Here is a 12,910-nt window from a genome sequence, read left to right as displayed (position 1 = left end):
GCTAGGGACAGACAGAGTGAGCATGGGGCCTGCTACCCTGGCTTCTCTGCCCCAACTACCCTGGATGGCTGGGTGGTTGAGAGAGGGACAGGACTCACCTTGCTTTGATGCCTGGGGCTTGTCCTGGTTTGAGAGTGAAAGGTACCACGCGCCCCCACCCTTTTAAAGCCTCCCCTGGCAAAGGGCCACGCTGAAAGCCCCAGCTCAGCACCAGGGAGGGGCTTCTCTTTGTCACCCCGACAAAGGCAGGGTTAATCTATAGAGGGGCAGAAGTGCAGACGCCACAGTATCACCCAGGGCAGGGGATAGGGAGGCGTAGGGCAGGAGAGGAGAAAAGGTAGGGGGAGATGTACGTGTAGAGCACTTAGAGAAAACGCCAAGGGGAGAGGAGAGGAGAAGCGGGGGAGGGGCGGGTGGGGGGCTCAAAGCCAAGTCCAATGTTTTCTCTCTCTTTCCCTTTATTTCTCTCTCTGTCTATCTGCTTCTATGCTTCACCTCCCATGTTGTCTTATGTGTACAATTAATATGTAATACCTGTCTCTCAAGGTGTTCAATACATTTCCTCTGCTATGTCTGTAATTTGTTTTAGTGTGTTATGTTTTTAATTTGTATGTGATGTATGTGTGTCTGCATCTGTAATTTGTTCTGTGATGTATCTGTGTCTACGTTTGGGATTTGTCTGAAACATTGGTCTTCTTGTCTGCTGTCTTGGACCAGATCTCTCTTGAAAAATAGATTGTATCTCAATGAGAACTGGATAAATAAAGGGTTAAATACATCTTCAAAATCTGTTCACTGTCAATAACTTGTTTTACCTTACATCCACTGATGTAAACCACAACAAAAAACACATCACTTCATTATTAGCGAGAGGTAGTGTGCCCACATCCAGCAGATTTCAGAGGTGCAGGGTACATGAAATAACATGTGAAAAGAAAGAGGGTATTCCCATACAGAGTTGTTAATGTAGCAATGTTTTTGACCTTTAAAAACATCTGGGTTACTCTTAGTTAATCTGTGATATGATTAGGCATACTTCAGTGCTCCATAACAGAGAGGGAATGTGAAGCTTTTAGTCTCCTGGCAGAGAGGGGAATGTAACACAGCCAAGAAACATGCTGCTCTTCCTTTGACTGGGGACTCAAATGGAGAAAGTTCAGTTGCAAAAGTCTCACAACTTGGGTCTCTCACAGGATTAGCAGGAAGCTCTCTCATGAGTAACACTTTATTTGAAAGCCTGTTTATAAACTGCTTATACAACTTAAATACTTATTAACCATTAGTAAACAGATTGGGAATTAGTATATGAAATGATGTGTGTTTGCGTGTTTATCAACATTTGTAAATGTACGGTCGGCTATACTGTATATATTAACCACCAATTATATGGGCCCGAAATCATGTATAACCCATGAACAGTAGGTTTTATACATGTGTAATTAAATTATAAAGCTGTGTGATAATAGTTGATAAACAGTTTATAGGCAAACCTTGGAATATACTGTAGTGTTATCTTCTGATGAAAGCCATAGCTGCAGCATTAGCTCACACACACCACACCACAGTTCAGCTCAGCTCTGAGCACAGTGGAATAAGTTTATGTTAACAGTTGAGTGACTGCCTAGTCAACCAGATGTAAACAGTGGAGCAGAGACAGTGCTTTTGGTCGTTTTCAGTTCTCTGACTGCTGGCCAATGCTACTGTTTATGGCTATATACACAGAACTACATAACAGTGAGATTATGCATAGTTTAGTAATGGATTTCCTGTCTTAAAGTTGTAATGAAGTTAGCCGCCCCCCCCCCCCCCCCCCCCCCACCCCCCCAATCTTGGGCATCTCAGTGTCTCCTACAGTAATGTTGAATGCAGTCTGCAGAGAGAAAAATCCACATTTTCTAGCCTCATCACACACTTCAAACAACTGCTTATTTTAATGATTGATTGACTGTCCTAATTTATTTATTTCATCCTAATTCTAAGACCCATGACTCCATAATCATGACATTGGCCAATGTTGTAGAAAGGACTTGAGGACTTGAAAGTAAATTGGATGGGATAGGACAGGAAATAAAAGATGGCTACTATCACTCTTTAGCATCACCAGATGGTCTCTTCTCTGTGGTGAGACTGCAGGCATGTTAGTGAGAGACTTGCTTACTACACCCTATAAGTCAAATACATCTTTGGCCAGCTACATGTTGATATCAAAGATCAATGATAATCACATTAGAATACGAATATGAACCTGAAATTCATGATAGAATATGAAAGAATGGGTTAGGGTTAGGGTTAGGCTTGGGGTTACGAACTGTAATAAATTATAGAATATGAATAATTAACTGTAATTGTATTAATAAAGTGCTTTTCATATATTGAACTCATGGATATGCTTTACTCAGGTCTGGAAAGTGTGAGATGTTATCAACCACAACAAAAAGAGGAAAACACAGAGCAAAAATATAGCAAGTCAGAGTCATATTGTTTCAATGGAAATGAATAACATTTATCATGATTGTATTATGAGTGTAATACTTTTAAGAATAATTGTATATTTTATCATTATATTGTATTATTTTTTACAATTTTAATATTTAATTTTTCTCCTTTCAAAACTTGCTCAATTAGTGTGAATTAACATTGCATTGAGAGACTAGGTTTTCTCTGTTAGAGTTTGAAGTGGAGAGAGCTACAGCTAGACTGTATGTGTGTGTATTTGTGTGTGTGTGTGTGTGTGTGTGTGTGTGTGTGTGTGTGTGTGTGTGTGAGGGGATTAACTCTTTTGCGCCCTCTAGGTCTAGGCATTCCTCTTCTCTATATGCAGCTATAGCTTATAGCCCGACCACACTAACACAGGGGGAAAGTGGCATTGTCAGGGCTTTCTTTTGACAGTAAAGTGCTTACAGGCAGCCCGGGGGGTGTTTCCAGGCGATGCGATGACCCGGCGGCTTTGGTGCAGACCAACTGTGATGACGAGGGGCTTTCTATTGTTCTATGAGCCCCTACGTTCTGCCCTTGCCAGGGTATAAAAGCTGTGGCACAGCACTGAGAAGACCAGCACGAGCCAGCCTTCCCCACACGGCACTACCAGCTGTACTTACACAGGTAAGGGCACACACACACACCACACACACACACACACACACACCACACACATACACACCACACACACACATACACACACACACACACACACACTCACACACACACACACACACACACACACACACACACACACACACACACACACACACACACACACACACACACACTCAGACACCAGCTGATCCACAACAGCACTGGGGCTACCACACAACCAGGCCCTTGGCCCATCATGCCCAGGCGAGTCCCCCTCAGGCTGGGGAGAGCCCCTAACAGAGACCCAGGCCCTAGGGCCTATATGAGGCACTAAGAGCCCTGACTGGATGGTTATTTTCTCTGGTTTTGAACGAGAGGGCCCACTGGTGATTCTGATCCACCCTTTGGGAAAGCAAGGCCCCTGTGTGAGGCTTGTCTTTGTCCAAAACTCAAACACCTTTTGGGAAGTCTGCCTCATACACATCATATGTGTGTTTCTACACACAAACACACACATACACATTCAATCTGTAGTGAGATCATGGATGCCACACCTTAATCAGACTGTGAACTTTTTTCTCTCTCCTCCCATCTCTCTCTCTCTTTCTGCCTCTCCCTCTCTATCCATCTCTCTATCAATCTCTCCCTCACCCCTACCTCCCTCTCTCAGACTCTCCAAAAAACCCTAATCATGTCTCAGACCGCCAAGTCCGCTTCCAACCAGGGCACTGATGCCAAGGACAAGGGTGCCCCCGCCCCCGCTGCCACCAGCAAGGCCACCAAGACCGGAGAGCCTGGCATGGGATCCTTCAGAGTGAGTCTCATCCACACTGGGCCTTTACACCCATTCATTCTCCTGTAGTTAGTCTGTATCCAGCCATTATCCTGTTCATAGCTCATCATCATATACACCTTCATCATACAGTTGTAACTATGCAGTTAGCCTTCATTTCACCAGGGTAAATACTATGGAAGTTAGAGCTTTCTGAATATGACAAGGGAGCTACAGTTCAGAATATGACAGAGAGCAACAGTTGTACAATGTAAACTATTGGAAGGGTTGGTGTCTAGTGTTTCCCTCTTGACCTCTCTCATTGCAGATGTAATTTTACAATTATACCAGGCTGTTTGTATAACCTTTAAATGTATCCCCTGTGTAGATGATGCTTTTCGACCAGGAGAACTTCCAGGGCAGGATGATGGAGATCCAGAACGAGTGTATGAACGTGTGTGACCGAGGCATGGAGAGAGTGCGCAGTATCATTGTCGAGAGCGGCCCGTAAGTGGACACACACACACACACACACACACACACACACATACATACACCTATAGGTCAGACATAATTACAAACACTTGCAATCACACAAACACACATGCACACACACTCACAATTATAATCACACACACACACACAATAATCTCATCTGTATTTCACTGCTAAAGACCTCCATTCCCATCAGCCAACCCATTCACTTCATCTTTACCCCTCCTCTAATCTCTCTCTCCCCCCTGTGCCCCCCCTGCCCCTGGCGGCCCCCCCTCTCCAGCTTCGTTGCCTATGAGCAGACTAACTTCCGTGGGGAGATGTTCATCCTGGAGAAGGGAGAGTATCCTCGCTGGGATACCTGGAGCAACTCTTACCGCAGCGACTGCCTCATGTCCCTCAGGCCCGTCCGCATGGTGAGCCAATCAAACGACACATAGCGCTACTTACATCTCTTGCCTTTATTACCTTCTACAGAGCAGTCACACTAGTTTCTTAACTTTAATACAGCTAAGCATAGTCCTCCAACATTTCCCTCGCCTAAAACACCTTCTCCCCCTTCCTCTCCCCAACAGGACAGCATGGAGCACAAGATCTGTCTGTTTGAGCTCTCCGACTTCAAGGGCAACAAGATGGAGATCCAGGAGGATGACGTGCCCACCCTCTGGGCGCACGGCTTCACCGACAGAGTGGGCAGCGTGAGAGTGCCTGGTGGAGTGTAAGTAAAAACACACATGCACACTCATATGGCTTAGAACCTTGAGGCAAATCTCAAAGGATTTGTTATTCCCTATTCAGAGGCTTGCTCAAAAGCAGTGCACAATATAGGGGTTTCAAACTAACCTTTAAGAGAGCTACAGGGCTTGTCCCTGATACAACACGGTTCCTTGTGGGAATTGGGTAGTGTTGTAATGTGGGAGGATTTATTTTTAGATGCTTTGCATTTCTTTAGCTCCACAAAGTCAGACACAATTGCAAAGCCAGACACAGGGCAACTCAACTGAAGTAAAGCACCATGCTTCAACCACAAATGGTTTAGTTTACTCTTAAACCTGACTTAACTAATCCCCTCTCTTGCCTTGCCCTCTCAGGTGGGTGGGTTACCAGTACCCCGGCTACAGAGGTTACCAGTACCTGTTTGAGTGTGGAGACTACAGGCACTACAACGAGTTCTGCGCCTTCCAGCCCCAGATCCAGTCCATGCGTCGTGTCAGGGATATGCAGTTCCACCAGAGAGGATGCTTCAACCTTACCACCGCCAGCAAGTGAGCGACATCTGCTGGACGTCTGGTGTAAATGCAGCCAGCCCTCACTCACCCGCCCACCCGGCGCTTTTTATTTCTCCAACCCTATCCCCTTCCTTCCTTAGATCCTAACCCCACCCTCATCCCTCCACCCCAAAGGAATAGAATGACAGCATCGTACCGGACAAACTAACTGACTTTTTATGATGCCAAAAATAAACATGTTTTGAAAAACGTGAACCTTCATGGCTGGACTACCTTCATTCCGGGCCTTGTGTCCCCTGTGATTCAATTTTTACACATTTATTTTTGCACTTTTCTCTCTGTGTTTGTCAGACTGTTTTTGTTATAGCTCTCTGTCTGTCACATCTCTGTATGACTGTCTGTCTTCATTCCCCTCTCCCTGTCTGTCAGCTGCTCTGTGGTGATCTCTCTCTCTCCTTCTGTTATGCACTTGCATGCACTTTCTCTGTCTTGCTCTACTTCCTCCTCTGTCATCCTTTGGATTGGGAGATTATCATTGGTGTGGATTATAATATACTATGAAAGGTTGGGGACAAAGTTGAACAGTGGACATGATTACCTAAATGATGATGCATTTTGGTCTTGCTGTTCTTTAATAGCACATTGACAGGGGTGGCAGTTTCTTGTAATATAGGATCACAAACAAAATGTCAGGGTTGCAAGACTCATGTCAGTTCAAGTGGTCTGGACAATCATGTTTAGTTTAGGACAAAACTGCATCACTATGTGTGAGTGAGAAACATGTTAAGTGTTGTTTATCCAGTGGTAACCTCGGTTGTGGCCAGGCATTCCAGAAGAGGCGTGAGAACAACAGGACTGAACAAGTCCAGTAGTAGTATCATGAAATGGCCAAAGTAAAGGGAGTCTCGTTCCTAGACACTTCCGCCCAAATGCGCGAAAGGTCTGGTGGACCAAAGCGTCAAACTCGGCCTTCATTAAGACAATAGAAAAACCGTCGAAACGTTTCTGATTCGAAGATACGCCTAGCAGCCCTGTGATTCGCTGAAATCAAATAAGAACACATACTTTAAATCAGTAAATTCACTCCCACTAAAACCAGGTTTGAGTCGTTGTTATTCCAGGCTTATATGCGCTGTGCGCAATAGCCTGGGGGACACATAGATTACATTTTTGACATTTAACAGACGCTTTTATCCAAGGCGACTTACAACAAGAACATTTGTCTGAAGTAAATAAATCACCTGTACATCAGTCATCACAAGCAAAAATCTATGCTAGGACCAGGTGCCATTGGCAGTCACAATGCTAGAAGAAAAAAATATATTATTAACAGTAGAGGAACTGTACCGAGGGGTATTGAGGGAGACGAGGTTAAAGCAAAGGTAACGTCCATGATTAGTTTTGGTTAGAATCTAAGCCAATTCATCGGGTCACTTAATGACAACAAGAATAAAGTGGAGGTATGAGAGCATAGACTGGATGAGAAACACACACTTTTCATTGGCACCAACTTACATCCTCGCATTAGAGATTGAAATTGTATACATTCAAGTAGAATTTAGCACAGAGATAGGAGGATAAAACCCCCTCTACTATCTTTGCTTGTACTTCACAGTAAAGAGCGTTTGACATTATTATCGTCGCGTCACTTTAACACCAGGTCACGTGGTTGGTAGCCACCGTGTCTGATACACAAGCAAACTGAGGAGCTACAAATATGGCAGCACTTTTTAAAGCAAGAACAGGTCAGTAGCGACAATCAACCCACACGCTATTGATCTATGCTCTTATGTTAACTATTCCTCAATATAACATGCGAGGTTATTGCCAACTTGCTTCACTGCGCTTACTGTCAGAGAAGCAAGGCCAGCTAGCAGCAACCGGCGTCAGCCACGGTCAATGTTGCTAGCCTAACCAGTGACCTCTTGCTTTGCAATGAATGACAGCTAGCTAGCTAGCTGCATATTGCCAGTGTTCGACTCGTTATTTTGTAACAACAGATGACAGTTATCACTGTTTGACAGCTGGTGGACAATGCAACTTTCACTGCAGTGCAACTAGACTGGGGTTACTGCGTCAGGAACGGTGGACGTGTTGATGCAGCCAAGTTAGCTAGCTAGTATAGCTTCTACCTTTTATTATGACAGACATAACTACTCTAATGCTTGCAAGGGTACACCGGTCGTAGCAGCTATGATGGTAATGTGTCATACTAGAGAGACTGTTATTTAATATTTGATGCTTCTGAAGTTGTTGCCATCTTATAACTCGAGCACGCGCGTTCCCACTGGGACAAAGGTTATGAGCGCGCGGACGTGCGGTGACCTCTCACCTAATTTATAACTAGCAGCACTGGGCAGACAACCAAGCCCGGTCTCAACATGGTCATCAATTATTTACCCGTCGTTTATTTATTTCTGTGATTTTTGATTCCATAATATATCATACATGTACAGTAAGTGTTTAGTAAACAGAGAAAGACGTCAGACCCCCATAGCATAGAGCATGCATGCATCCTAAAACAAAGTCCACTTCAGTTTTATCCATCATCATCATCATCATTAGGTTATCATGTCCACTGTTCTACCTTGTCAGTAGATAAGAGGGTCCAACAGGAAAAGATGAATATCTACTGTATGAACAATATCAGAGATAGCAGAGTAAGCGATCACAATACCACCTAGGATACAAGTATTTGCCCTAGATTTTAAGCCAGTGTAGCCGAGGTGATTTTGAATCACGCTCTGGTGATGAGGTAGCCCAGCTTGACGTGTACGTAAGTGTCGCTCTCGGACCATGAGCGTGTCCTCTTGGTGTGACGGGCCATATCGGTAATAAAGATAATTCTATGAATAATGATGGTTGATGATGCTCTCTCTCCCTGTCTGTCTCCCTCTCCCCCCCCCCCCCCCCCCCACCCCACAGCCCTGGGCTTGTGTCTCAGTGGTTGTCGAGGTATAACGCAGCTAGCAGAGTTACCAGAGATGCACCAGATGCTGAGACAGACCTGCAGAGACTATGCAGACAGAGAACTAGCTCCTATTGCTGGTAAACTAGACAAGGAACATACCTTCCCTGCCAAACAGGTACACACACACACACACACACACACACACACACACACACACACACACACACACACACACACACACAGGTGCACAGACTCACTATTAACCCATCTTATCTTGTGTTTTCCAGATAAGAGAGCTGGGTGAAATGGGGGTGATGGCTGTAGAAGTACCAGAGGAACTAGGCGGGGCTGGGATGGACTACCTGGCCTACAGTCTGGCTATGGAGGAGATCAGTCGAGGCTGTGCTAGCACCGGGGTGGTGGTCTCCGTTAATAATGTGAGTGAGTGAGTGTGAGTGTGTGAGTGTGTGAGTGTGTGAGTGTGTGAGTGTGTGTGTGTGTGTGTGTGTGTGTGTGTGTGTGTGTGTGTGTGGAGGAGTCTGTGTCTTTTATTCCATGATTGACCAGGAATAGAAATGAGCTTTTAACTGTATATCCAAATACAGTATTTAAATATAAATAGTGTGTGTGTGTGTGTGTGTGTGTGTTTTACAGTCTCTGTACATAGGCCCAGTGTTGAAGTTTGGTACAGAGGAGCAGAAAAAACAGTGGATCACTCCCTTCACCACCGGAGAGAAAGTGGGCTGCTTCTGCCTCAGTGAACCAGGTACTCACTCACTTGATCACTCACTCCAGACCTCTGTTTACCCTGGGCTACGCTCTCTACTGAAAGAAGAAGTCACAATAGTACCGTGTATTGATTTAAAATCATCACACACACACACACACACACACACACACACCACACACCTCACACACCTGTGTACTTTGTGTTGACTGGACCCTCCCACCGTGGTCCTCTCCCTCTAGGTAATGGTAGTGATGCGGGGGCGGCCTCTACGATGGCGCGGCAGGAGGGGGATGAGTGGGTGCTGAACGGAACCAAAGCCTGGATCACCAACAGCTGGGACGCCTCCGCCGCAGTGGTATTCGCTACGACTGACAAGAAACTCAAACACAAGGTTAGAGGCATAATACACACACACGCATGCACGCACACACACACACACATACGCTAGCGCATGCACACACACACGCATGCACACACACACACACACACACAAGAATATCAATATGGTGGAAGCCTCCTTGGTAGCAATTAAAGTAGAGCGATGAGGAGAGGAAATGACTATTCAAATGCAGCGTTAGTGTTAGTAGCCATTATTTCTACCTTTCTCTCTCCCTCCCCTCTCTCTGTAGGGTATCAGTGCATTCCTGATTCCCATGCCCCACCCAGGCCTGTCCCTGGGGAAGAAGGAGGACAAGCTGGGCATCCGGGCGTCCTCCACTGCCAACATCATCCTAGAGGACTGCAGGGTACCACTAGGCAACATGCTGGGCCCCCGCGGGGCAGGATTCAAAATCGCCATGGTGTGTGTGTGTGTGTGTGTACCTTACCCTTACCCCAGGTACAGTAGTAAACTCTAGACAGAGCATTGTAATGATTTCTCTCACTCCATCCCTCTCTCTCTCTCTCTCCCTCTCTCCCCCATACTGTAGCAAACCCTGGACAACGGTCGTATTGGCATAGCATCTCAGGCTCTAGGCATCGCTCAAGCTTCTCTAGACTGCGCTGCAGACTACGCTCACAAACGCACAGCATTCGGAGCCCCCATAGGCAAGATGCAGGCTATACAGGTAACAGTGATAAGGGACTGAGGCAGCTAAGGCAGCTAATGCCCAATCTCCAATTCAAATTCAATGGTAAAGCGTAAAGGTGCTACGAAGTCTGTAGCACACTTTTGTCTTTGCACCTCTGTTCATAAGCGTGTGAAGGTGTACAGTTCAGTCTGTCAGGGTAAGGGAGAGTGACCGTGCATGTGTGCATCTCCTGTATTCCAGTTTAAGCTGTCCGACATGGCGGTGGCTGTGGAGAGCGCTCGGCTCCTCACCTGGAAAGCTGCTCTCGTACGAGACGCCAAGAAACCCTTCTCCAAGGTACACACAGACACACACACAGACAGACACACACACACACACAGACACACACACACACACAGTCACTCACACACTCACTAATTCATGCACACTACCACAGATAGTGGTAGATACACACACACACACACACACACACACACACACGTATATTTATTGTCACAGTCTTTTGACCACTTGTTTGTATTGTGTTATCGGAAAACCACACTTACTCAAGCTCTTCCTAACCCTCTGCTTCCTCCTTCCTGTCCCACAGGAAGCAGCCATGGCCAAACTGGCAGCGTCTGAGGCCGCCACTTACTGCGCTCACCAGGTACGGACCCGCTGTTATTCCTGTTTTATCTACCCGAGCAGCAAACTGATGATGATCACTGAGACCACTCCTACCCCCTACATCAAGGCACTTCATGTAGTTATGATCGGACTGGGTAGATATAAGGGAATATTCCACCTAAACTATCCAATATTTTCTGACTTCCAAGAAGTGTGGCTAGGTGTCGATGTAAAGATTTACTCATTTCTGCTGTTTGTCCTCCTAGATGCTAACCCCTCCTTTTCTCTCTTTTTTTTCCCCTCTCTCTGTGGAACCAAAAAAGGCAATCCAGGTGTTGGGGGGAATGGGTTACGTGACGGACATGCCAGCGGAGAGGCACTACAGAGATGCACGCATCACAGAAATCTACGAGGGCACCAGTGAGATCCAGAGACTGGTCATCGCTGCCCAGCTATTGAAGGAGTACCAGCCATAAAGACACAGCCACGACTTTGTCTAGAAGTTGTCCCTAACTAAAGAACTAGGATCTGGTAACACCTACCCCAACTTTAGCCAATAGGAGGTTTAGATACTATCTGACCCTGGAACAGTGGTTAGGAGCAGCTTCTTCTTCCTTTCAAAGGGGCCTTTACACCTGGACATCTGGAGTGTTGCATAGTGTGCAAGGCTTTGCAACATGTCTTCCACTACTGTTCACTCCTGTTTCCTTTCAAAACAATGCAGACAAGACTTTGAAGCCATTACGTAGCTGCTCAAATACTCATGACTCATCATCCCTCCTGCCTTTAGAAAATGAGTCATTTCTGTGCCTGAGATATCTGCAGATTCAAACCCTTCATATGGACAACCAGGAATGGACTGTTGATTGTTTGATATCAAGCTTCTTTTTTCTGTATTGAGGGGTGTGTCTTGAAGATTTATTGTGGCTTCCTCTCCTTGTCTCCGTTCCATCATCTGCACTGACACAGTGATAGGGATAGGGTGGAAGCATACTAGGAAACTTGCTTTTACCAGTCAGCAGATGAAAGAGAGGAGAGGAGGAGAGGTTGCTACCTAAGAGTATTGAGACATTAGGACTCATTCCAGTCCAAAACCTACTACGGAAACACTTCTACGAAGGGTGAGGCTAGGGATAGGATTTCCTGTGGTAGGCACATATCTAGGATCAGCTTCCCCGCTAAACCTGTTAATCACACAATTGACTTTAAATCAGTGTCTGGTGGTGACTGCGTCCTACTTCAAGTGCCAGTGGCGCCCTTTTCTTCTGTTGTCTGTCTGAGCTGTAGTGCCCGATCTCACCACAGGAAGGCAGTGATGTGTCTGGGCTCCCTTTACCCCCTGCACTGGAGACAAGGGAACCCAACCTCAACAACAACAGCCTCCTCACATAGAGATACACGAACCCCCAGCGCTATTCTGCCTCTATCAGACTCTTCTCTTCAGGCACTACATAGATACCCTACAGAATGTGTTTTTTAGGGAACTGTACCATTATGTTTTGCTTCCTGGGTGCCAGTCTTTGTCTGCTTTAACCAACGTATTGTAGGCAAAGGCATATTCATTCAAACAAAAACGGTCACTCAGGTAAAAATGGGATGATGATTTAAGTATGTTTTTTGTTGGTCGAGGACTGTCAGCTGTTCAATTTCAAACAGTAATATAAAGTTTTGATATAAAGATTGTGGTCTCTTGAAGATGAAATGGTCAGTATAACTGAAGGGATTGTACACACCCCCTGCTTCTGACTCAATAAAAACTGTTATTGTACATAGATTATGATCAACTATCACTATTGGGTCCTTTGTTGAAAAATAGTGGTAATCGTTCTCGTTTTTTGGTGGTGGGCATTGCGACACAACATCACACTATTTGTCTGAATTATATCATTAGCCGTTAGATAAAGAAACATAGCGTGTCAATCTATTCTACACGTATGACCCAAATCACCAAGCGTTTGACTGCCTTTTGACGCTCAGACCACAGGAATCAGCTTGGTACCCCACCATAAAACGTGTGAAGGAAAACACTGTTCTGCTGCCCCTGCTGTAGCTCCGCTGTAT

At 45.6% G+C, this 12,910-nt stretch overlaps 2 protein-coding genes across 2 annotated transcripts; both read left to right on the top strand.

Annotated features, from left to right (window-relative positions):
- Window positions 1–2,933: 2,933 nt before the first annotated feature.
- crybb1 (crystallin, beta B1) lies at window positions 2,934–5,611 on the top strand (the record flags this gene model as incomplete). The annotated part of the gene is given in 7 exon segments (XM_083669665.1): window positions 2,934–2,975; window positions 2,977–3,102; window positions 3,746–3,889; window positions 4,236–4,354; window positions 4,626–4,758; window positions 4,918–5,060; window positions 5,434–5,611. Coding segments are annotated over 7 exon segments (885 nt in total).
- A 1,604-nt stretch (window positions 5,612–7,215) lies between these two features.
- On the top strand, window positions 7,216–12,623 carry acads (acyl-CoA dehydrogenase short chain). The gene is made up of 10 exons (XM_083669650.1): window positions 7,216–7,316; window positions 8,497–8,657; window positions 8,770–8,919; window positions 9,137–9,248; window positions 9,452–9,603; window positions 9,842–10,012; window positions 10,142–10,279; window positions 10,484–10,579; window positions 10,833–10,889; window positions 11,173–12,623. The coding sequence occupies exons 1-10, from the start codon at window positions 7,289–7,291 to the stop codon at window positions 11,323–11,325; spliced, it is 1,218 nt and encodes a 405-aa protein (XP_083525776.1). The 5' UTR covers window positions 7,216–7,288; the 3' UTR covers window positions 11,326–12,623.
- The last annotated feature ends 287 nt before the right edge of the window (window positions 12,624–12,910 follow it).

Source organism: Argentina silus, assembly GCF_951799395.1.
Source record: "Argentina silus genome assembly, chromosome: 5".
NCBI lineage: Eukaryota > Metazoa > Chordata > Actinopteri > Argentiniformes > Argentinidae > Argentina > Argentina silus.
This window is presented reverse-complemented; position numbering and strand designations above follow the sequence as displayed.